This window comes from Copadichromis virginalis, linkage group LG5 (assembly GCF_057382275.1).
Source record: "Copadichromis virginalis isolate Kocher_CV1m ecotype Utaka linkage group LG5, C_Virginalis_male_GT1.1, whole genome shotgun sequence".
Classification (NCBI taxonomy): domain Eukaryota; kingdom Metazoa; phylum Chordata; class Actinopteri; order Cichliformes; family Cichlidae; genus Copadichromis; species Copadichromis virginalis.
Genome location: NC_140622.1, coordinates 30,500,265 through 30,527,303, shown reverse-complemented (window position 1 = coordinate 30,527,303; position 27,039 = coordinate 30,500,265). Strand labels below are relative to the sequence as shown.

Here is a 27,039-nt window from a genome sequence, read left to right as displayed (position 1 = left end):
AAAGTACAGCTACATTTACTGACAGCGTAAAATATTCTTTGCAAAAATTAAACTAAATATCAAAACTCAACCAATTTTACTCTGTTAAAGGATCATTAATCATAAATGTGACTGCCTCCTATTCATCTTGTGGACTTTTGAAGGGTCAAACCACAGATTTGGAACCACTCAAGTAAATAAATGTAAGGAGGTGGAAACAAGCCTCGCGCTGACCAGCTGCAACACTAAAACACTACAGAGACATGGACAAGTTTAGTATTATAGCACTGGGTACGTCACTGCCTGCTTGTACTTTAATGTTTAGTGGGATACTTGTTTAAGTTCAGCAGTACTACACATACTTGAGTCCTTTGCGTAGTGCCTGAAAAACCCTGCCGACCTGCTCCGGCTGCAGAGACCAGATAGCGCCTGAACTTCTGCGGGGGGAGACGGGCGCCCTGCTGGCTTTATTTCCCGTCATGGCTTTGACGCGAAGAGAGTTACGAACAGAAGACGTCCTAAAAACAGAGAAAGTGAATGAATAGTCATAACAACATTTTTACAGGGTAAATCAGAATCTGTAGTTACATAAATTGTTATCAAAAAGAGCTTGGAGTTTTTTTTATATTCCTACCTCTTTATTTTCAACTGTGTTCATCAGTAAAATCTGTTCCCATGTAGTTCCCTGTATATTAACACTCCTGTCTTTGGCCCAAATCTAATCCAGCCCCTACAATCCACATTAAGTGTGGATCCAAGCAGGTAGCCTTTAGTGGGAGTGTGTTATAAGGCCCTCCAGCATAAAGTCTGGACCAGTGTAGGTTTACCACCTGTTTTTTGTCTGATACGGAGGAAACCCCACACACTCAAATGTGGTCCATATGATTCAGGACTGTCTGTGCAATAAATAAAATGTCAAGTTTGTGAATGACCATGAACATGGTAACAAGAAAACACACCCAGTTTCAAGTCTAAGGTTTTTATAGATCAGGACATAATAAATAGTAATCTTAGCCGGTCTTAGAATTAAGTAAATACAAGCCTCAAAGTATGACATATTACACCGTGTCATTATTTATTTAATAAAAACTTAGCCAAAATGGGCGCAGCAGTGTGTGAAAAAGGACACCCTTACAGGTTGCGTAGGAATTAGGAGGTTAAGTAGTGATCCAAGTGTGAGTGAATACAATACCAAGGAGGATAGATCAACACTGATCTTAAATAAGAAGCAACTGTTTCAGTCCATCATTCTGGAAAAGGATTAAGTCTATTTCCAAACACTTTGAAGTTCATCATTGTACTGTGAGAAAGAAAGCATTCAAGACAGGAATGGATGTCCCAGTAAATTCACCCCAAAGTCAGACCGTGCAACACTCAGGGAAGAGCTAGGTTAACATAGCTTTGCAAAGCTGCATCCGACCCAATCACAGAGACATCAGGATCAATGTTCTTTGGATAGATGTGACTAACAGATGTTTGGCCATAATCCACAGCACCATGATTGGCAAAAACCAAATACAGCATATCAGTGCAACTGCTTCATACCAACAATCAGGCACAGTGATGGGCAGTGGATGATTCTGACTTGTTTTCCAGGCACAGGACCTGCGCATATTACAGTCTCAAAGTCGACGGCCAAGTCCTCTGTATATTAAACTATTTCAGAGTCAAATGAGGGGCCATTTGTCTCAGGCTAAAGCTTAGCTGCAACAGGGCCATGCAACAGGACAATGACCAAAAGTACAGCAGCAAATCTACAACATAATGACTGGGGAAAAAAAAGAATCAAGGTTTAATCCATAATTCAGAAATGAATATATGCTCCCATCCAACCGACATCTTTTTAGGCAGGCTTTTCATGCTTCAGGAAGACAATCGCAAACAAACTGCATACAGCATGACTCTGCAGAAGAAGAGCCTAGGTGCTGAACTGGGCTGCCTGCAGTCTAGACTGTTGAGCAGAAAGAAACGTCTATCAGACCAGATGGGTGCCATTCCTCTCCACCAGCTGGTCTCCTCAGTTCCCACACATTTATAGACTGTTGTTAAAAGAAGAGGGGATGCACAGTGGTAAACATGGCTATTTTTTTGGGTCCAATTTCTGAATTTAAACATTTGATATGTTTGCTGTGCACTATGGTGAATACAAAAAAAGATTTATGGAGAATCGGATGGGGGATGTGTGTTTAGGATGGAAAAATGTGTGGATGTTTGTGTTGTGTGTATAGAGTATAAACAGCCACACACACACAGAGAAGTGGAATGCTGCTTGCTTTCTTTTTTTAACACAACATTTTGTTCTCGGCCTCTCTGGGGGACTGACAGTTTTCATCTGGGTGTTTATCACTCTGTCTTCTTTCATTCGCAAATAACATCTGAAAGTCTGTGGTGCTTTCACTGCCTGCCCATCAGCGGAGAACAGACTTGTCTGAGGGTGAAGGGAATTCCCTCCACACAACGTGACGTTTTTATTTTCTCTCATTCATTGTTTCACTATATGGAGAAAAACAGTTCAACAGAGGGATGATTTATAACATGATCACAGTATCAAAGTTAATATCTGTAAAATCACAAAGTTAAAATTCTTTTTCTTCCCATTTATCCTGACAGCTACGAGAATCGAAACAATTCCTCAGACATTTTTCTCCCAACAAACTTCTGTTTGTTTTGTTTTAGACAGCGGCCCGTTTTTCTTTTATAGAGATTCAGACTCAGTGTTTCACATAATGAGATCAGTATCTGTACAAGTCAAAAACTCGGGCTTCACACTGCTGACACTCGGTTTTATAAAACTTTTTCTACTTAACGTGATCCTCGTCACACTCACTTAATGTCTAAATTTTATTGATAAAACATTATTTCATAATGCAATGTCAGGATTTTTCCCCCTGACTGAGGATTTCTTTACATCAATTCATAATGATATAGTGAATGTTGATAATGGCAACACTGGTGTTTCCATAATTCCGTCTGCTGCTTGACATGAAGTCTCCCGAGAAAACGAGCTGGCTGCTGGCAGGGAAGAAAAGGTGGAGACTCTTCCCAGAGGAGGACGAGACAAGAAGACCAACAGGGAGGGAGAGAGAGACCAAAAGTAAAACAAGCGAGTCCTTAAACAGACTTGTCCTTTAAGCTGCCTTATGGCTGGCTATTTATCGTTAAACCAAATAAATGCTCACACTGATGAGCTCAACGCATGCTAATAAACACGAGGGACAAACCAGGGCTGGTTAAAGTGGCCAAACTACTCGTAACATTCACAAAATGTGCACCTGTAGCATCCACTTGCTCGTCCTTCTGTCTATTGTCATCTCTGTAACCACACCCTTCCCTCAACTTTCCCATCTCTATTCTTACATCTGTGCTTCCTTTCAACAGTTGTGGCTTTCTACTGGCGCTGCAGACACACCTGAAGACAATCGACTAATCACTTGCTGCATTCAAACACCAGCTCTCACACCCACCCCTCACCAGATTGTCTGACATTTAAAGATTGCCTTCTCTGCCAGTCTCCCCCCGTTTTCTCCCTGTGCTCCAGCTACGTCCTTGATCTGTCACTGCATCGTTTGACCTTCCTGCTAAACAGTGTGATTCTCCCAGTATTCTGCTTTAGAGTTCGCCAGTTCAGTAGTTAAATCCTAACACTTGTACTTTATAGCTACAGCACATTTAGCAGCACCAATACCTCTACACTTAACAGAGTTTAGACGCCTCTGTGGTTTTTGCTCTTTAAAAAAATAACACTAATTACACACTGTCTGCCCATGATATGTAGCTACACCACACATTTGTTGACTATTTCTCTGCCAGTCAAACCCAGACAGACACACCCCTGCAGCCAGATGAGAGAGGAAAGGGAGCATTTCTGATATCTTTACCAAAAACCTTTTCTTTTGTTAAATAAACAGTTGCTAACTTCTTTAAAACTGGCATAAATATCTGAGAGTGAGCGAATGTTTTGGACATCCTTTGGAAGATCCACTTAGATAAAAGGACCCAATTAGTTCTTACTAGTTGTTTAAGACTAAATTGTAAACCGGACCCAATTAGTTCTTACTAGTTGTTTAAGACTAAATTGTAAACCAGTGTTAGTCGTTATTACACAGATTTCTTTCTTATTGGTTGAAACAATAGGAAAGTGTCATTCACCTCTGTCGACCAGTCAGAGAAGAGAATCCAGTGAAGGAGCGGCTTCTGTGGATCAGGCCTCCATCTGAGGGAGAGTCAAATCGCAGCTTCACTGACATCCTGCAGAGTAAATAAGAGGTGTTTTAGCCAATGAGGAGACACGTGCTAACAAAAGATATCCCAAACCCTCAAATATTACCACTTTATATTTCCAAGTTAATCCTAAATAATGGTGAGTCACAAAATCAATCACATGAGGTCTACGATACAAGAAATCAACCACGCTAATGTTGGAAGTAGAATTATAACAGAAATGATTGGAAACAAGATCAAACCAAACAAGCGACAAGAGCTGAGACCAAACAGACGTTTGCTTGAGAAAGGATCTGTCACTGTTTACTCTTTATATTAGTAACTGGATGTGTAAGACTGTTTGTTAAAGCCAAAAAAACTGAATATCTTAAGTCACTTGAATTAAAAAGAAATATTTCCTCCTTTTTCTTTGTTAATTTTAAATTGATGTTCTTTATTTCCACAGTCACTCACGCGAACATTTAAATCAACAAGACCACCCTTACTCTCAGACAATCCAAAACAGGAAACAGAGCACCGACATCTGTGGGACAAATTAACCAAAGAACATCTTGAACCGGACCCACAAATATGTGCACAAACTGCAGATGGAGGACGCTTATATATTCACTATACTCCAAGTATGGCAGCGTTGGTCTGTTGGCTCGCCCACACACCGTAGATTCGGGTTGAACAATCTCAGAAAATGGAAATAAAATCAATAACTTACAGTGTGCACCATTCAATATAAGGTTTATGCCACAATGGCGTTAAATTAACATTAGTACATTTTAAATGCAATGTTTTATGAAAAAAAAGCAGAAAAAAAACAAAACAATTATTTTGTTTTGCACTCCTGACAGAAAAATTTGTTTTAGTCATCTAGTTCTACGCTGTTATGCTTGAATCAGTGTGAATCAATGCTTAAAGTCCTGCTGGCTTAAATACAGGTATAAAAATATTCAGTTTGTTACTTGGCTGATAAATAATCTTATTTTCTGTTTGATTTATAAAGTACTTTGTCTTCTTGTTTTTGTGAGAGGTGGTCTAATATACGTGTTAAGTAATTTAATGATAGTTAAACAATTAAATGACAAGAACGTACCTGTTTTTCCACTATCTGCTATAGAAATGTCTGCTTCTATAGTAGACAGAAAAGTATCTTTTCCTCTTTCAGCTGTCTCAATCTGTTGTTAAAGTTTAAAATGATTTTAAATTGGTTATGATGAGGAAAGTGTTCATTCAGTTCTTGTGTTTGCATGAGCTTCGCTCTCATTCCCTCTGCTCAGCTGCAGCGACTTTGCTAATGAACCCAGTCAGTGCACATATACACCAAACAGCAGCCTGCAGAGCTGAGAAATGAAGCAGTTCCTCTAATGGCCTCTTGTTACTGGCTCCAAAGGCATAGAAAGCATATTTATACCCTGATACAGGAAAGGCTTTGTTCCTGTTAATTTAGGGGCGTGAACATGTTGATTGACAGGTTTAAACTGCCTGTGATATACACAGAAATCCCTTGACCTCTCCAAGTGTCTTGTAGAGTGGGCTTTGGTTTTTCAGTGCCTTTTTTTGTTTTGATCCTGATTGTTTTTTTTGTCACGGTCCTGGGTTTTTGATTGAAGTGTTTTGAGTTTCCTGTGGGGTGTGTGTTTGTTTGTTTGATGGTTGTTTTGTTTTTTTGTCACTTTGTACTGTGAATTATGTTCTCATCATTGGTCTTTTGTTACTCCCTCGAGTCTAGTTTCTTGTGTTCCATGCTTAGTATTTCTCTCTGTGTATTATTGATCATCTCTAGTCTTTTGGTTCTTAGAGTTCTCTGCCGTATGGTTACGTCTCTGTGTTTCTTAGTTGCTCTGTCTCCACCATGTTAAGTTTGCGTCTCAGTGTTATACTTCGTGTTTTACTTTGAAGGTCTGTGTCTCATGTGAATGTATCCTGCTTTGCTTCCTTGTCTCGTCAGTTCTGATTTTCCCCAGCTGTGCTCTCCTTCTGTGTCTGATTCCCTCGTTATTCCCCGGTGTATTTAAGCCCTGTTTTTCTCTGTGTCAGTGTCGCGTTGTCCCTCATTGCTGTGTGTTAGGCTCTCCCTGTGTTTCCTTAGTAGTGTCGCGTCGCAGTGCTGATGTCTATGAAAATGTTTATAGCTGCATCACCAGGAAAATAAAGGCTGACAAAGTGAAAAGGTCAGTCGGTTTTATAGAAGAGTACTGTGTGTAAACACACAGTCTGGATGCCATCTGCTCAGGCTCTTTCATGTGGTTCAAATAGCGAGTCTAGTTAAAGCTAAAACAACAACATGACTATATTTTTACCATTAGCCGTTTCTTCTAAACAGCCTTTATGCAATGATCTGTGTATGATTGTGCAAACCTCCTTATTCAGCATGTTAATAAACCACAAAGATGTTTGGCTGAACTTTATTATTACCAACAACCCAAATTTGATAAGGTAGAGCTGAATTGCCCCTTTTATCCGACTTTGCTGAACTGATCTGTTGAACGTTATCATGTTTTGTTTATGCACTTTTAGATGGAGATTTACATTCAGCCAAATTTTTGAGTCATTGTTGCTTCAGTCACACAAACATATATTTATACACTCTTTTTTTTATTTTACACACACAAACAGGACTTCCATCATACACGGATGGATGCATCACAGGGGCAAAATGCTAATCATCATATTAGTGGATGACACACTGTACCTCCTTAACTACAAGCATCCGGCTGTTTCAGCGTGTCTAAGATGTGATACTATTATCATAAAATGCTGGATCTTATGCATGTGCTAATGTGATTATCTCAAAAAATTATTCTTCATCCCTCAAAAATATGAAGCCATAGTTTTGAGTCAAATGCAGCTTTAGGTTTATTTATTCAAATAATTAATCATGAAAGAAAACATGCTCACTAGAAACTGAGTGTATGATATAATTAAAGTACTTAAAGTCAGCATTTGTGGGTGAATACTGAATATTTTTTGAATGTTTTTATACTTCAGCCTCTTTGGTGGCCCTGAGAGGTCGAGCACACTGCAGCTTAAGAAAACACCAGGAAATAGAAAAACACTGCAAAAGATAAAGAAAAAAAAATCACAAACACAACAGAAGTGTTTTTGTTAACACAAAAATGTGACAGAACACCTGCGAAAGTGACACAGATGAACCCTCCACTTCATTTCAGTCTGTCTCAGTTACAGTCTCTTCACATTTTCTGCCACTTCTCTCACTGACCCGCCCTTTTATTGTGTCCCCAGGAGCTCTACTATTTTGCTGTATCATTTTTTTTCTTCTTCTTTTGGCTTAAAAAATCATTCTGTTGTGTTTTGGGTGCTTTTGCAGGACAAGTGCACTTGTCCTCTCGGGGTCACCGTATAAGCCGGAGTGTGAATTTTAAATGTTTCATGCATTTAAAACACTTGGAAAAGAGCACGTGCAACAATACTGGAGGTATGGGAGATCAAAACTTCATAAAACTAAATCAAGCTCATCCACACTAAGTTTGGCACCCTGTGGCAAGGGTTTGAACCAATAGTATGGTAGAAATACTGAACCCTGCCAATGTAAGTAGTTCAGATTAACCCACTTTGGAGTCCTGACCCAGAATGTGAAACTCACACTGTGGTCCTGATGCCAACATCAACAGAGTCACCGAGCAACCAAACTTAACAGATGGGGATAGGAAATCCAGGTCTGATCATTATGAACCAAAGTTAGCCAAGACACACACACACACATATGCACACACACATATATACACACACTTGGTTTTTCCCTGAAGAGGAAGTTGAAGTGTTTTTTGTTTTACAAGGATAATATTTTTCAGTACATGTTTCTAGCCTCTTAAATCTAAATCTGTCCTTAAGGTAATCCTCAAGGTTAGACAGCTCAACAACATGCAGCGGCTTGAAGTGGGCCAATTATGCTTATTATAGCTCTCGTTTTGTCCTTGGACTCTACTAAAGCAGATTTCAATGCTTCATTATTTAAAACTTTCGGCATGTTTGATTTGCTCATTCAACACTATGACCAGATAGGTATGACAGAAAATAAAAAAAAGTATAAAAGGTCGGCTTTAAACAGAAGTATTAATTTGTTTTACAAATGAACTTCATGTCACGGCTGCGGCAGCAGTCGTGTGGTGTTTGTGTGAAAGGACCCAAAATGCAGGCACTTGCTGTGATGCGAGGGAGCTTTATTGTAGAAGGTGAAAATAACAAAGGCGAGGACAGAACTAAACATAAACCTAAACTGGGAAGACTAGTAACAAACAAAACCCGAAACCATAACTCACAGAACAACATGCAGTAAAAAACATAAGGAGGTGACACAGGGGATGAGGAGTGGAGAATGAAGCGCAGCGAGACACCAAGTTACACAAATGGAGCGACGACGAATGGAGGCAAACAGTCTGGGGTTAAAACTGAAGCAATACACATACAGTTCATATCTGTGAATAAACTGACCAACAGGAAAGCAAAGGAGCAAAGAAAAGCAACACACAATGCCTACGAAGCCTTTAAAGACTGTTTAAGTTGTTAACAAATATGCAATAACTGCTGAAATAAATGAGTTGGAAAAGATGTACTACATGAAGTAGGAAGATATGCACGTGCACATTATTTTTGGTGGATTTTTGACACTGTATGAATGTAAAAAAATAAAAATTGCTGCTATGCTAAGACTCTACATTAGCATTTGAAGGGCCATATTGCACTGCTGTACAGTTACTATAAACCGAAGCTTTGTTCTTCTTTCTATTTTTAAAGCTCATTTTAAGAAACAGACAGCTGAGTGGATGCTTTAAGAAATGACAAATGGAGAGTGTTTGTCATTTCTCAGTTTGAAGCAGAATTATATACTCTGGCTGAATGCCACATTAACCAGCTGTTACAGGCAAAGAATGTGACACACACCGAGCATAAGCAAAAAGTTTGTTTCAGTAGTCACATACTACACCTTTCTCCACCTGTCTGCTCTGTTACAGCAGCTGGCTGAGCACGCAACATTAGTAAAGAGCACAAAAATCATCTTTAAAAACCTTCAGATTAGTCTGATTAAATTGCATTTTTTACTTTTTCTAAACTTTAAATTTGATCTCTTTCGAACCACCAAACATCAACCACATGTGCGGCAGAAAAAGACAGACTTACAGAGGGGAGGACGCAGGGTTGTGATAGTAAAAGATAATGCACAGTGAAGCATAATGAAACTTAAACAAGAAACAAAAACGGAATATTAGATCATTGTTGGAAAAAGAAAACTAGAGGCCGAAGAAGAGTTATAATTCTAAACGGCGTAATATGATACATCCCAAAAAACCAGTTAAATGCTGAACATCTGTGGAGAATATAAAAATCACACAGACAAGAAATGTCCCAGATCCCCTTTAACAATGTTTAAAATCCTGACACACCCTGAACTTCTGTAAATGTGCTGCTTAAAGGGATCCGGGTCGCACTGACATGAACAGCTGAGGCTGCTGGATGTTGTAACTGCCAGTTTAAGCGATACATAGACTCTAAGTGTTTACAGTGAGAAAGAGCCTAAGTAGAGCCAGAGTAGAAGAAGAGTAAGAAGCTACATCTGACCCTCTGGCCTACTTCGTATGCTCTGACTGCACATGTTATTCTTAATTTTAAAACTTATTTCGAGCCTGAGATTTACCCTTAGATGGCTGAAAGTGGCCTGTTTGACAAACAGAAATCTGGCATACTGAGAGCGATGTTAGACAGTAATTCTACATTCCACATGACAATAAAACTGCATTTTTATTGGACATCCACGAGAAGACTTTTAAAGTTTTTGGAAAAAGTTCAGATCCAGTCTGTGGAAACAAATTGTGACACATAAAACTGTGCAGATTCATGACCAAAGCTGAGACAGAAATATGAATGCGCATTCTTCCTGTCTGATTTATAAAGCTGCATGTGCACCTTGCTGTGCTTTTTAGTCAGTAGTAATTGTGAGTATGGGCCAGCCTGCTAGGTCCTTATTTTTCACCTCTACTCCCTACTTTAGCAGCAAGAGGAACAAGAAAGACAGTTCTCTGACAGGCAAAATGCGGCCACCCGACAGGGCAAATGTTCAACTCCATTAAGGACGTGGACACAGGATGGGCGTTATATGTAGTAATACTTTCTAGCAGAACCTCTTGCTGAATCATTTCTCTACAGTTGTTGCTCCCATGTGGACACATAAAACACATTCACCCATAAAAATTTGTATTTTCTTGTAAAATACTTTCCTGCAACAAAAGATCGCTATAGCAGGTAGCTTCACATGTTTGTTTTGGCAGAGGTTTATGCTGAAGGATTTGTGTCTCCAGCTGGAGTCAAACCAACAACCTTTCACTTCAACCAAATGTGTTAACCACGACACATCTGTAATTGTAATTAGCACATAAAATAAATCAAACAAAAAACTGATGCCGATTAAACGAAACTGAACATTTTGCTCTACAGCTTAAAGATTAAAAATAATGAGGCATTCATTTGTGTGCTTGACCACCTTTGTTACTTGTACGTTCACGACCGCTGTTCCAAAACAAAAAGTTTTAATGTTGAAGCAGAGGTTTAATTAAAACATTAAAAATAATAATATTATAGCCAGTTAGTTAATGGCAGCACGGTACCGGTTAGCACTGTTGCCTCACAGAAAGAAGATCCTGAGTTCAATTCAGCACAAGGCCGGCGCCTGGAGTGTTCAAAGATATGCAGTTAGTGTTAGGTTAACTGATGATTCTACGTGTGAGTAGTCATCTCTATGTGTTCGCCCCATGATAGACTGGTGACCTGTCCAGTGTGTACCCTGCCTCTTGCCCTAAGACAGATAGAGATCGGCTGCAGCCCCCTGCAACCCTGAATTGGATAAGCAGTAGAGATTAAATGGATATTCTAGTTGGTTTATTATTATAAATAATTTATTATTATAATTATATTATTATAAATAATTTATAATTTATTATTATCAGTTATCATTTATTATTATCAGTTTGCTACTGTGATCCAATCTGCTTGAAACTTAAACTCAAATGTTAATTATACTTTATTGTGTTTGGATAGCTGTGTTCATGTAGCTGTGGTAAATGAGCTGCATCAAACCTGAAATACAAAGTGACTGACCTGTGTCATGAGCAGTGTTGGTCAAGTTACTTGAAAAAAGTAATCAGTAACTAATTACTGATTACTTCCCCCCAAAAGTAATCCCGTTACTTTACTGATTACTTATTTTCAAAAGTAATTAATTACTTAGTTACTTAGTTACTTTTTAAAAACACGATTTACAACCTGAATAGGTGATAAAGCGATAGATCTTTCAGCCCAATTCTACTTTTTCTGCATAATCCATCATACAAAATGTAATCAAATGGAAAAGTCTCTTTTTAAAACTTTTATAGTTTTATTAATTTTAATCTTTTAACTTTATGCATCAAGCAAAAATTTAATTATATGCAACATTCTCTGACTGGAAGAAATTTGTTTAATATTTAAACCTATTTTCTGCACATTCCAGCACATAAAATATTTTTTTTTTTTGTGTTTACACTCACTCTTTCAAATAGATGCAAGTAAAACACAGCAGAAAATAAATAAAATCAAAGACTAGCGGTCCTGTTGCTCTATTTTCACCTGTACAGCAGGAGTTGGGTAGGCGGAGGTTTACCCTGGTGCAGGTGTGCCGCAGCGGTCAGTGGAAGGATACGGCAGTTTCTCTGTGAATTTTCCATTAAGTCGTAGTGCACTCGGAGCTTGCTTGGAAGTTTAGGGGTTTTTTTCGCTGTAAAAAGATGTTTTCTTCCCACGCACAATGCTAATGGACACTAATGTTTTTGTCACTTTTTATGGAATCAAACTCAAAGTAAGGTCAGTACTTCCACGCTTTAAACGCTGCACGCTCATACTCTCTCCCGCACTCGATATATGATGCACTGTTGATCTGCACACAGCTGTTGTCACAACCGTAGCACTCGCTTACGTCACTGTCATGAGACATTCTCGCAAAAAAATCACGGTTTTAGTAACGCAGTAACGCAGCGTTCCTACGGGAAAGTAACGGTAATCTAATTACCGTTTTTGCAATAGTAATCCCTTACTTTACTAGTTACTTGAAAAAAGTAATCGGATTACAGTAACAGTAACAAGTAACGCGTTACAAGTAACGCGTTACAAGTAACGCGTTACTGCCCATCTCTGGTCATGAGGAGCTGCGTGCGACAACAACCTCGCTGTTTCTTTCTTATCTCTTGGGTAAACTATAGATTTTTTTCCCCAGCGTATGATTTTCTAATCACTTTTGCTCCTACAGAATATAAATACAGTGCCCATGAATGCGTGAAACCCAAGTTGTTATCAAGTTAGCTAATCAGCCTCGCCCACATTATTCTTTTGTAAAAAACACAAACAAGCCCAATTTATTTCTCATCTGTAGTTTTTATTCATGAAATTACATTATTTGCACTCTTATTTTGTTTATTTATTTTATGATCAGTTTTAAATCCTTTCTGTTTCCATTCAGCCAGGCCTCACACCAGTGATTTCTTCAATGATTAATTAGCTGCTTGTTAGCTGGAGGCGGTGCAGGCCACTGACTGCAGCTGCTGGAGCTGTTGTTGGGAATCAAAATCTACACGTTTCACTGTGATTGAAAAATGAATTATTGGAACAACTTGAGCAAATGAAACTGAGAACAGTGGAAAATTATATTAATCAAATAAGAAAGAAAATGCTGTAATTAAAGGCTTGGGTTTTGTTTTGTTTTGTTTTGTACTCAAGAAAAGAACAAAGAATAAATTATGTCTGGAATGTGATTTGAATGAGAAATGAGGGAGAGACATTCCTCAACAGATAAGACAATTTGAAGGGGAACAAAGGGGGAGAAATGTGTGTGTGTGTGTGTGTGTGTGTGTGTGTGTGTGTGTGTGTGTGTGTGTGTGTGTGTGTGTGTGTGTGTGTGTGGTATCTGAGCATATCTGAACAGGCTGGGGTGCCATCTGGTCTTAAAAAGTTTGCTGTGACCTGCAAGTGGTTTACTGGGTCCCATGCAGTGTGAAGGTGGGAGGTTGGGGCCTTTGTATGTTTTGTATGTTTTTAAGTGTGTGTGGATGTGAACACATAATGTGTCTGCTTGTGTGTATATGTGCGTGTCTTCTACCACACATGATGTGCAGGCCCCTTGTGAGGGTCTGCTGCAAGCTAACAGCTCTGTGACCATGCCAAACACACACACACACACACACACACACACACACACACACACACACACACAGAGAGAGAGTTCCAAACTGCATGCAAACCTCAGAAGGATTTAATTTCCTTCTTTCTCTTCCTCCCCTGCAGGGTGTGGTTGTTTGACAGCGTGTTTTAAGTGTGGTTGGTGCTCACTGGTAATCACTCTCATTCTGCTCGCCGTAATTAAGCTCATTTCCACTTCCACATTCACTCGGGTTTGGCTTTGTAGTCTTCTGTTACTTTTGTCGATCACACTGAAAAAAGCGAGCGCCATCGATAGGACACGTTTGTAAGGGATGTATAGGAAATCCTGAAGAGTTATGGGACCATAGGCATGTCTCATCCTATGAACACATTCTTTCTCAGGAGGCCTAAAAAGCGGAATTTGAATTGCATTTGCTAATTTTTTGCAACCATCACTTACAGTTGCAGGATGTCGGGGTGCATGCGGTATTAGAGGAGGTTCTCTGGCAGAACCTCTTCTGTAGCTCCACAGATTTTGCAACACATGACATGGACATGCTTCCATCCCAGCACTGAGACGATGCAATATCTGTTATTAAAATGCACCCTCTGGCATTTAGAGATTTCTGACTGTGGTGCTGAATTTTGTTGAGATGCTGACTCACTGTGTCAGCATCTCAACAAACTTTTTAATTTAGACTATTGAATGGGTGTAACTGAGGGCCTTTCAAGTTTACTTTGGTCGAGTGATGAGGACAAGGAGAGCGATTCCATGGCAAACTGTCTTCTAACCACGTGAGCCAAATTTTATTTAGAAAAGGTAAATAAACAAACAAACTTGTAGTTTTTGACAATTTCTTATTCAAACACAACAAAATAAGCTCTCAGTGTTTTCCAGAATGACTTTTGAACACAGCTGAGGTGCATACCTACTATAACCTACAAGAAGCCACACATGCACATCACTGCAAACATTGCAGTCATTCACGTAAGTTTTTTAACGAATTGAATCTTACCTTTGCAAAACTTTAAGCCTTTTGTTTAGAGACCTCTTTCTGGTTAGTTTCCATCTCACTGCTGCCCTTTCATTAATTTTCTAAGAAGAAATATTAACAGTCACTTTAAACTTGTTAAAGACTCTGGCCCGTGGGCCTCCTAACTCCTTTGAATCCTGGGTCTGTGCCTGGAAGTCTCTGTCAGTAATTCCTCTGAGTGTGCGGGTTTCTGTTTTCTCCTGTTCAGTCCTTGTCTTGTCTCTTGTGCATTAGTCATTAGAGAAAACATGTTTTCTAGTTTTACTCTTCCATTCTGCCCTCTTTATTTTGTTTAGCTTTATTTATTTATTTTATTTCTAATTGTCTTTCTTATATAGAAATATATATTTCCATCATTTTCCCCGCCCTCTGCTAACTCCCAACAGTCTCTGGCTCAGATATAATCCGTGATAATTAGAGGAGCGCTTTAAATTACTTTGAATGCTCCTCGGGGATTTTCATCCAATTTCCAAGTAAACAAGAACCACAAAGAATCATTTATCTTCTCGAGAGCAAACCTACGAATCTGTGAATGTTGTGTTAGTGCAGTTAGTTGTGATAAATCAGCAGATGAAAGAGATTCTTCAGCAAGATGAGAAAAAAGATAGTGTGATGGGATTTGAAACATTTAATTATCTTCTATTTAAATTGAAACATTTGCTAATACTTAAGCTGTTTATGTCTGGTTTTAGATCATCACTGACACTGGTTGACACTACTGGCTCATTTCCAGCTGAAATGTAATTGGCTGGCTCTTTTTGAAGGGGTCAGAGGTCAGAGATGACTCATGTCCCCCAGGGTGAAGAACTATGTTGTTCTGGATGGAGGTGCACATGCGTACACACTGTTAGCTCATGACATTCCTAAAATAGCAAGCGTAGCTGCTGGGTGTTTAACCTACTCTGTCTCCTGTAAGCTTCAGTAATGTAATGAGTGCTGTGCTGCTGCAGACTGCTGCAGCTCCTCGAACATCTACACCGTGCTGTGGCAAAACCCAAAACAGTGTGGTCTGATACTGGGGATGTGAGCATGAATGATTGTCTGACTCCTTGTGTTCTCCCTGTGATGGAGTGGTGAACTGGATGTTAGAGAATAAAGACGTTACAGAATAAAAACAAAATGAAGCATTTTTCCCACATCCACTTGGGGAAAAATGTTTTTTTTCTGTAAAGAAAAAAGAACCCAGCCACCAACGGGCAAAGCAAACTAGCACAGTATAAACACAATATCCCCCACTGTTTATCTTTCTGTGCTCTTCACAAAACATTTTGGGTACACTCTGATGCCAAGCATGATCCTATGGTTTTAGGAGAAAGAGGAAGCACTAAACTATCACAATAATCTGTCCTCACAGAAAAATTTATCATATCTTTTCCTGGTTTCTACACGCAGATGGGTGTGTCTCCACTTCAGATAACTGATCAGATAAACCGGTGGAGTGCTCTGGTTTGCTGTAGGTATAAAAACTACCTGATCAGGTTTAGTTTTGCAAATATTCACACATTAGAAAACTTAATGCTCCATGGGTGCCGAGTTCCCCTCCATCTACAGCATACATTTTACAGGCAATGATTCCCATTCCCATTAGAAACCACCTAATTGTGAACTTTAGATTCGAAATCGGCCACAGGCATGAATATGAGTGTGTGACGCCCACAAGTGTATGGTCACAATTGTAATTTTGTTGTGAATTGTTTTTGATGTAAAAGACCTGATTTTATGGTGGTATTGCACTTTTCATTTAGCGTTATGGACAATGTAATTGCGTGGCATTGCCACAAGGGGGAGATAGTGGTGAGTGCGATAGGCTGTTGCAACGCGTCTCGGCCTCAGACGAGGAAGAGCCTGCAGACCGAACGCAACTGATGTCTCCTGTCTCTGCTTTTCTGTTAAAAAAAAACAGGTCAGTAGTTCAAGTTTGCTCACCACAATGTACATATAAAGGCAAGAAACCTTTTTCTGTCTTAGTTTAAAGACCGCAAATGTTGTGAGAGAGTGTGTTTTCACTGATTGAGAGAAAGCTAACTATACCGCCATTTGTAATGGCAGCCGCCATTTCACTCGTAGTCTAAATAGGCAGCTGGTCTTATTACCGGTTTTATTTTGTGACAAATGGAGCTCTTAGACACTTCTTTTATCCTGGCATTATTGGAAGTTACAGTTGATTAGGACCTACCCAGTTCTTATGTGTCAAATGTAAATAGTCTGATGTATACTGTTTGTGGATGATTGTGAACTGTTTGTGAGCAAGGGAAGAATATTTTTGTTTATTGGTTACAAATGTAATATATTGTTTGAATCTGTTAAAGTATAAGAAAAGTATAAAGGTGACATAAGCGGGTTAATTGCAGTGTTAGTGGTGCTGCACAGAAATGTTTTGATGCTGAAATGCAGTAAAATTGGTTACAGATTTATTGTAAATAAGGACGTTCATATACAATGATTATTTTGTAAGTTTATTCTTGTGAGAGTGCAAGGTAACCAAAAGGGTTTGAGCTATGGACCTAATTGAATGTTTGTGTCGTTAAAAGCGAAATGTGTGTGTCTAAATGAAAAGAAAAGGACGTTGTTAAACTCTGTTAATAAATCAGACGAGGAAGAGCCTGCAGACCGAACGCAACTGATGTCTCCTGTCTCTGCTTTTCTGTTAAAAAAACAGTTTAAAAACAGACCCCATCGAAGGCCTGTAACATAATTTTGGTGGCCCGTACGGGGATCAGCATGCTACGTGGGTGACTGCTGATCCTTTAATCAACGAACCAGAGACAGCCATCACAGGGCAGGCGTGTTGGAACAGCAGACGTGCAACTGAGGCAGCAGCGGGACCTGTGTCGAGGAGGGGAACCCCTGCTGGAGAGGTGACGGGCTGCGTGTTTGAGCTGACTGCACTGTGAGGAGTGCTAGCCAAAAGACACAGAATGGAGGACAGTGAAAGAAAAGAACTGGCTTGGCAGATCAGAAAGAGTCTTTATGCACTGACAGCAGAGGAACTCTTCCAGATTGCTACAAACATCACACCAGTACCTGATGTGGACCCCGCAAGTGTAAGACGTGGTGATGAGGAAAGTTGTTTTGATTATGTTTGTGCTTATCTACGCTGTAAGACATTGCTTGACTTAGAGGATCAGGGGTTTTCACACCTACTGCTGTTGAAAGATGCTATTATTCATCTCATTGATAGTCATGCCGCTGAAGTATCTCACCCTGTAGTCTCAGAGGAAAATGTTGTTACTCTCACAACACTTAAGCACCCGGAACAGAGTGATGTACTTACCTCAGCTATATTGCCTCTTGAGTCTGTTAATCCACAAATAACAGAGTATGAAATGCTAAAGGCTAACTACGAGGCACTTGGTAAAAAGTTAGCAGATTTACAAGTGACATCTGCAACACAAGACACACCCACCCCCACTATTACACAGTCACTCCAGCCTCGAGCTGAGAGCGTGACAAACAGCCGCTCCACCACAGACATGCGACAATCTAAGCCTGATCACATGGTTTCCCTAAGAGACCTGCCATTTTTGCAACGCAGAGAGTTTAAAGTACATGGTGGTCAGGTTGGGGACATTGCATCTGACATTAGCTACCATGGACTGTGTAAGCAGATTGAGGAGGGGCTCAAGGTGAAGCACACAGAGGGAGAGATCATTCAAGGTGTGCTCCGTATTATCAAGCCTGGACAGTTTAAGGACATGTTGATCAGTAAAGATGACTTGACCCTCATTGAACTCAAAAGCTTACTACGTTCACACCTGAGTGAGAAGAGTGGGAGTGAGTTATTTCAGGAATTGTTGAGCACTAAGCAACATGACCATGAAACTCCACAACAGTTCCTCTACAGGATGATTGGACTGAAGCAGAAAGTCATGTTTGCATCCAGGCAGGATAACATGGACGTTGCGTATGAGACACGTACGATCCAAAATGTATTTCTACGCACCATTCATCAAGGTCTTCTACCAAAATATAGTGACATTCGTAATGAACTCAAGCCACTACTATCAGACTACAGTGTGTCAGATGAAGCCTTGATAAGGCAAGTGAACAAAGTGTCAAGCGAAGAGAGTGAGCGACAGCGAAGACTGGGATATTCCACTCGACAAAAGGTAACACATGCTCATACTGCTCAACTTGAACCTGCTAAAGACACTGAAATGACTGACTGTAAATCTAAGAGTAAGAATAAAGTCATAGAAGAGCTGGCTGCGAAGGTGGAAACCCTGACCAAAGTGGTTGAGTCTCTCACAGCCAGTCAGGCTCGTGAACCCACTTGTCAGTGTGCACACCCAAAGCAGAAGCCCAGACAAACTGCAAAACAGTATGGCTGTCCCAAGTGTATTGAAAGTGGGGCTACTTCATGCACTCATTGTTTTATCTGTGGGGAGACAGGTCACAGGGCAGTGGGATGTCTCAAACGAAGCCAACCCAGAAGCTCTAGTTGGCCTCCTGCTGATACACACACGCCCAGAACCAGTGGACAGCCAGACCCAAAATCACGAGGTATGTGCTCAGAAGAGTTTGCTCATGTCAGAAGTAGTTGGGCGACCCTTCCAACGAAAAATGCAGACACAGGGGCAAGTGAGAGAGTGGCACAGCTTGTTGGGAAAAAATTTAAAATCAAGTGTTACATTCATAGCTTTGCAGTGGACTGTTTATTGGACACAGGTGCACAAGTGAGTCTCATTGATCGCCAGTGGGCAAAAACCTACCTCTCTGACCACAAACTCCGGCCACTGACAGAACTTATTGGAGATAAGGCTCTTAGTGTGCTTGGTGTTAATGGCCAGCCATTACCCTACGACGGCTGGGTGGGCGTGATGGTGAGTCTCCCAGAGAATAGTGACCCAAACTTGACTGTACAAGTCCCCTTTTTAGTAAGCAGTGTGCCCATGGACTGCCCCCTGATTGGTTTCAATGTAATTGAACAGCTGATACTGGGGCCAAATGCTAGTACAAACCTCATACCCACCATTGTGAGCCTCCTGCGCAGCGCGATGAACCTCCAGGATGACACAGCGACGGCACTGGTCAACTTCATCCAGACCAAGCTTACCAGTGATAACGTGGTCAGCCAGAGTGTCCTAAAAGTGGGCCTGTATGATGTAGTAATCCCGGCTGGTCAAGTTAAGTATGTTAAGTGTAAAGTCTCCTCTACAGTTGACATGTCCAACCCCCTCGTGCTCTTTGAACCAACTGAGAGCAACCCACAACTGCAACAGCTTGATATTGGCAACAGCCTCCTCACAGTTTGTGATGCCAGAGTCCCATATGTCAAAGTACCTATTGGCAATCACACTAAGCATGATGTGACCCTCACCGGCAGAGCAGCCCTTGGAACTATTGAACCAATAGCAGGAGTCGTACAAACTGACTTACCAAACCTCGGTGAGCCCAAAGTGACTCAAGATGTCGACCCTGATGTATCTCAAATACCCCAGCAGTGCGGTGAAGATCAAGCAACACAGGAATGGGATCCACCTGTTGATGTTAGTCACCTGACTGAAGACCAACAGACTGTTGCCAAGAAAATGTTAAGGGAAGAGTCAGGGGCTTTTGCACGTGATGAGAATGACATGGGGTGCATTCCCAGCTTGGAAATGACAATAACACTCAAAGACACAACCCCAATTCAGAAATCGTACACCTCAATTCCAAAACCCCTCTATAAGGAGGTTAAAGAGTATATTGAGGACCTCTTGGCAAGAGGATGGATTGTAAAGTCTAGATCCCCTTACTCTGCGCCAATAGTTTGCGTGCGGAAAAAGGATGGCTCCCTAAGGCTCTGTATCGACTACCGTCTCCTGAACCAGCGCACAGTACCTGATCGCCACCCATTACCAAGAATCCAGGACCTCATTGACACCTTGGGAGGGTACAACTGGTTCTCCATTTTGGACCAGGGAAAAGCCTATCACCAGGGCTTTATAGCAGAAGGATCCCGCCATCTGACAGCATTCATCACCCCCTGGGGCCTTTATGAATGGGTGCGAATTCCCTTCGGTCTTACCAACGCACCTGCTGCATTCCAACGCAGTATGGAAGAAATGCTGGCTCCCCTTCGGGATGAGTGCTGCATTCCATACTTGGATGACATCTTGTGCTACGCCAAGACTTTTGAGGAACATGTGGAAGGGCTGAGGAAAGTCTTGAGAGCCCTGCAGAACTACGGAGTCAAACTCCGGCCGACAAAATGTGACCTATTTAAAAGAGAAGTGAGGTATGTTGGGCGCTTAGTGTCAGCTGAAGGAGTACGCATTGACCCAAAAGTTCTCGAGGCAGTGTACGCCCTGAAAAAGGAGACACCTGCCACAGTGGGAGATGTGAGGAGGATTGCTGGGTTCCTGAGTTACTATCGCTCATATATCCAGGATTTCTCGAGAATAGCAAAACCCATCTATGAGCTTTTGCAACCCAAGAAAACCAAAGAGGAGCATCTTCTGGGGAAGGTTACAGGACAGAAGGGGAAAGGCGCACAGTTACCATCCAAAACACCAGTTGAGTGGGCAGAGAAGCACCCGGGTGCCCTGTGTAAGTTGATTGATATGTTGGTAAACCCCCCTGTACTTGCCTACCCGGATTTTGAGCTTCCCTTCGTCCTTCATACAGACGCATCTGATAAAGGACTTGGGGCCGTTCTCTACCAACATCAGAGTGGGAAGCTAAGAGTGATTGGATACGGCTCCCGAACACTGACACCGGCTGAAAAGAATTACAGACTCCACTCGGGCAAGCTTGAGTTTCTCGCCCTCAAGTGGGCTGTCTGCGAGAAGTTCAGGGATTACTTGTTCTATGCCCCGTATTTTACCATCTACACAGACAACAATCCCTTAACTTATGTCATGAGTACCGCCAAGTTGAATGCGGTTGGGTTCAGATGGGTGGGAGAGCTATCAGATTTCAGGTTTGATATAAGGTACAGACCTGGCAAAGTAAATGTTGACGCAGACACCCTGTCGAGGAGTCCCCTTGACATTGACAGATACGTCACTGAATGTACAAAAGAGCTCTCCAAAGAAGCTGTTGCCGCTACTTGGGAGGGATGTGGAGCAGGCAAGCATGGAGATGTCGCATGGATCGCTGCTCTGGTTTTAGCGCAAGGTGACCAGCTTGAACCAGTAATCCAAGAAATGGTCACGCCCATCAATTTGGATGAACTACAAAGGGCTCAAAGAGCAGATCCTGCGATAGGTGAGATCATGAAAATGAAAGACTCAGATCAAAAGCTGACAGATGACATGAGACGGAATGTGAGAGGTCCGGCAAGGAAAATGATGCATGAGTGGACAAAGCTGAGCTTAGAAGACGGAGTTCTGTATCGTAAGACTGCAGAAAAGCGCCAACTAGTCTTACCAGCTAGCTTCAAATCCCTGGTCCTGAAACATCTGCATGATGACATGGGGCATGTCGGGGTAGAAAGAGTTCTCAGCCTGGCGAGGCAACGGTTCTACTGGCCATACATGAGGCGAGACATCGAAGCCTATGTCACCCGGCAGTGTCCGTGCATCAAACAGAAGAAACCGGTGACACATGTCCGAGCTCCCATGTCCAGCATTACCACAAGCTCACCAATGGAATTGGTTTCAGTTGATTACCTCCACTTAGAGCCAAGCAGGGGCGGATATCAGTATATCCTAGTTGTGGTAGACCACTTTACTAGGTATACCCAGGCCTATCCAACCCGCAACAAGAGTGGCAAAACTGCAGCTGAAAGGATTTTCAGTGATTATATCCCCAGGTTTGGCTACCCTTTAAGGCTGCACCATGATCAGGGGCGGGAGTTCGAGAACGAGCTTTTCCGGACTCTACAACAGTTGAGCAATGTGGGGCACTCTCGAACAACTCCGTACCACCCTCAGGGCAACCCAGCTGAACGCTTTAATCGTACCATCTTGCAGATGCTGAGGACCCTGAGTGAAGAAAAAAAAGAAAGATGGAGAGAATATCTCCCACAGATGGTTCATGCGTACAATTGCACTCGCCATGAAGCAACGGGTTACTCGCCATTCTTTCTGCTTTTTGGTCGACATCCACGAATGCCAGTAGACCTCCTGTTCAAGTTGGTTACTGATGGAGAGCCACAAACTGCAAGAGGTTATGCTGAGAAATGGAAAGAACGAATGACTGAGGCTTACAGGATCGCATCTGGAAACAGCCAAAAGTCAAGTGATCGTGGAAAGAAACACTATGACCGGCATTTGAAAGGAGTGGTACTCCAACCTGGAGACAGAGTACTAGTGCGGAACCTGACTGAGAGGGGTGGTCCTGGCAAGTTAAGGTCCTACTGGGAGAACACCATTTATGTGGTGAAGGAACAGATCAATGACAGCCCAGTGTACAGAGTGACCTCAGAGGCAAAGGGGAAGAAAGTGCGTGTTCTGCATCGCAATCTATTGCATCTTGTCAATGAGCTTCCTGTGGACTTGCCTGCTGTAGATAAGGGGGACGGGCCATCCGCCGTCAAGAAAAAGAAACCAAAACCAGCTCAAGGAGAGACAGAGTTTCAACCCCACTCTGACGCAAGCTCCGATGAGGATGAGAGTTCCATGTATTATGAGTTGAGGTATGATTTGAGAAGTGGGAACAAAGAGGATGCACTACATACCTGTAACCATACTGTTGGACCCCCAAGAGGAACAGCTGAGTTCAGCAGAGTGGTCAACTGTGGAGCACCTCAGCCAACAGAAGCAACAGATGAATTGAGGGAACAAGGAATGGAACAAGATGGTGGACACCAAAGCACTGAACTTGACAACGACATGGGAGAGGAGGAACATGAGAGGGTACAGGAATCAGGAGTCACTGAAGTGCCTTTCACAGTCGACGAAGGAGAAGTTGGACTGCCGCTTTCAGAAAGGGCACAGTATACACCTAACGTGGCCCCGCCGACTAATGAATCAGTTCTAAGAAGGTCTACTAGAGAACGACGGCCTGTTACACATTTCACATATGACACCCTTGGCCAGCCCTCTCTCCGGGTGCATCCATCAGTCAGTTGTGCTGAAGTGCACGAGTCACCAAACACAACACACTACACCATGCCACCATATCCCCTGTTACCTTACTTCCCCCTAGTGCCATATCGCATTCCAACATCTCACTGTGCACACCCAGGCACCTTCCCTGTATATTATAACTGCCCAATCTATACATGTTAGTACACAAGGAATGTGGGTATGTGGGAAGGGGATGTGATTTGAGTTGTTTGAGTAATGAGTATAATGAGTTTTAAAGGGTAAGAGGTTAAATGTCAGGAGCCATTTTCTTTTTGTTGGGGAGTGTGTGACGCCCACAAGTGTATGGTCACAATTGTAATTTTGTTGTGAATTGTTTTTGATGTAAAAGACCTGATTTTATGGTGGTATTGCACTTTTCATTTAGCGTTATGGACAATGTAATTGCGTGGCATTGCCACAAGGGGGAGATAGTGGTGAGTGCGATAGGCTGTTGCAACGCGTCTCGGCCTCAGACGAGGAAGAGCCTGCAGACCGAACGCAACTGATGTCTCCTGTCTCTGCTTTTCTGTTAAAAAAAAACAGGTCAGTAGTTCAAGTTTGCTCACCACAATGTACATATAAAGGCAAGAAACCTTTTTCTGTCTTAGTTTAAAGACCGCAAATGTTGTGAGAGAGTGTGTTTTCACTGATTGAGAGAAAGCTAACTATACCGCCATTTGTAATGGCAGCCGCCATTTCACTCGTAGTCTAAATAGGCAGCTGGTCTTATTACCTGTTTTATTTTGTGACAAATGGAGCTCTTAGACACTTCTTTTATCCTGGCATTATTGGAAGTTACAGTTGATTAGGACCTACCCAGTTCTTATGTGTCAAATGTAAATAGTCTGATGTATACTGTTTGTGGATGATTGTGAACTGTTTGTGAGCAAGGGAAGAATATTTTTGTTTATTGGTTACAAATGTAATATATTGTTTGAATCTGTTAAAGTATAAGAAAAGTATAAAGGTGACATAAGCGGGTTAATTGCAGTGTTAGTGGTGCTGCACAGAAATGTTTTGATGCTGAAATGCAGTAAAATTGGTTACAGATTTATTGTAAATAAGGACGTTCATATACAATGATTATTTTGTAAGTTTATTCTTGTGAGAGTGCAAGGTAACCAAAAGGGTTTGAGCTATGGACCTAATTGAATGTTTGTGTTGTTAAAAGCGAAATGTGTGTGTCTAAATGAAAAGAAAAGGACGTTGTTAAACTCTGTTAATAAATCAGACGAGGAAGAGCCTGCAGACCGAACGCAACTGATGTCTCCTGTCTCTGCTTTTCTGTTAAAAAAACAGTTTAAAAACGGACCCCATCGAAGGCCTGTAACAAGTGTCTCTCAACATGCATTAGCCCTGTGACAGACCGGTGATCTGGGATATGCTCCAATCTCCCAGTGACCCTGAACTGGATAAATGGAAGAGGATGGATGGATGGATGCATAGAGTTCTCCAAACATGCTCATTCCGGTTGTCATCTATATAGGTTTCCCAGTTTTGCAAACTGTTCATTCTCGTTTACGTGCCCCACCCTCCCGCCCTCCTTGTTCTCAGTTCTTTAAATTCTTCACTCCTATTTAGTACACGGGGATCTGCCAGGCCCGGGAGCTGTTGGCAGTCCCCAAACCGAAGCTTAATTCATGTCCGAGCATTCACCTAGTAGGTAATACTATAAACACTGTCAAACCTAAATTGAGGACGTGGGCCCAGCTAGTGAATTTAATGTTTCTTCTTTTGTCTTTCTGAAGATGGATGGATGTGATCTCTTTTTTGTACCTTTGTTGGATAGTTTGGCATCCTATCTATATGATGCAGTTACAGTGTCTGCTTGAGTTTCTCTTTTGTTTTCATTTTCACTGTGACAAGTAAAAATACAGTTATATTTATTTGCTGCAGGAGTGCAGTAAGAACAGAAATCTGATTGTAGTCTTCTGTGTTTAAAAAAACAAAACTACACTATGTGAAGACACCAAGAAGACAGATGAAGACACACAACTTCTATATCAGGAAATAATATAAAATATGAAGTTTTCTTCCATCACTCCTGTTCTTGCTGGCTTGCACTGGCTTCCAATTAAATACCGTATTCAATTTAAAATATTACTTTTCACCTACAAAACCATTAATAATTTGGCGCCGAGCTACCTCAATGAGCTTCTCAGGTTACACACTCCTGTCAGAGCACTTAGATCTGCTACCCAAATTCTTCTGGAGCAACCTCGTTCTCGGCTGAAGTCTCACGGTGACCGCGCGTTTGCTGTAACAACCTTCCTGTTGCTATTCGGGCGTCTGACTCTATGCCACTGTTTAAATCACGGCTGAAGACTTATTTGTTATCTTGCCTTTCCACCTAGTTAACACTTGGTGTGCGTTGGTACATTTTTATCCGTTATGCTTGTGAACTACTTTTATATCTTATGATTGTCAAGGTTTTTATAATTGATACGTGCCAGGTCCTTTCTCTTTTCCCTCCCATCTCCCTTTTCCTATTTTATTTTTGTCAAGCACCTTGGTATACCCTTGGTTTTTTAGTGTGCTTTATAAATAAAGTTTATTATTATTATTATTATATTGACACTGGTAACTTTTAGGAATATTTCCCATTTTCCTTTTCCTTTTGACTACTGACTTGTCCTCCACCTCATTCTGTGGACCTCCCTAAGTCCTCTCTTGGTGCCTGTCGCTCAACCCCAGCCCTCTCTCCCTGCTGTGTGTTGTGTTATGCGGTGATATCCAGGGTTCCTGTGTGTTTAGACCGAGATAGGGCAAAGATTAAAAGACTGAAGTAATTTAATCTCTTAAATCTATTGACATAAACTCTTTCGCACACAGCGTACATCTCTATTTTCCTGTGGAGATACAAACATCTGGACTAACATCCATGTACACGAGCACGCACACACACACACACGCACACTTGCCTGGTTTCTCTACATCCTCAAAGATACAAACATCTGTACTTTCCAGCACACACATACACAACCCTGCCAAAGACAAAGGCATGCTTGCGTGCACATTTGACTTGATCTTCAAAAGATGAAAAACATCTGTCTGGCCCAACACACTTGTACAGACGTGCACACACACAGTGACTGTTTACATCAGTGTGCACCGGCCAGTTGATGAACTGATTATGTTCATCAATAAACAGCTTGGTGTGGAACTATGTGAGCAATGGCGATGATAACTTTGGCATCCAGATGTGGATTACACTTAAATCCAAGCTGTTTATGTTTATCAGGCTAACTTCCAGTTGTTCATGGGAGCAGCAGGATCCAGATAGAAGAAGGATTTATCGTGAACTGACAAAAAGCTTTAACATGAGCCAGTTTGCCACTTTCTGTTCTTACTTTGTTGTCCTGTTTTGTCTGTTTTGGAGACGTCCAAGCTGTAAAGCTGTCAGGGCTCAGTTCCAGCTGCTGTCACCGCATCTTCATACAACACTGAAACAATAAGAAAATGAAAAAAGGTTGGAGTCTGCCGTAAAGTGTAGAATGAAAATGAAACTGTCATGCTTTAAAAGCACTGCTGTTTTCATGCATGATCAACAATCCACAAATGCCTGTTTCTGATCACAGTAGCTGTGTATGAATACATTTTTAAGCTGACCTGAACCTCAGAAAAGGCAGAATCTGTTT

The 27,039-nt window shown here is 41.4% G+C and overlaps 1 protein-coding gene across 2 annotated transcripts in view; it reads right to left on the bottom strand.

Annotated features, from left to right (window-relative positions):
• The window catches only part of ripor3 (RIPOR family member 3), a 64,543-nt gene that overhangs the window by 22,065 nt on the left and 15,439 nt on the right, over nt 1–27,039 (bottom strand). For both annotated transcript variants that reach the window (XM_085457274.1, XM_085457275.1), the window contains exons 2-4: nt 26,752–26,844; nt 4,129–4,227; nt 342–497 (exon numbers count right to left, since the gene is read on the bottom strand). In XM_085457274.1, coding sequence (XP_085313400.1) covers nt 342–497; nt 4,129–4,226 — 254 coding nt within the window. In that variant the 5' untranslated portion in view covers nt 4,227; nt 26,752–26,844. The remainder of the gene's footprint in view (nt 1–341; nt 498–4,128; nt 4,228–26,751; nt 26,845–27,039) is intronic.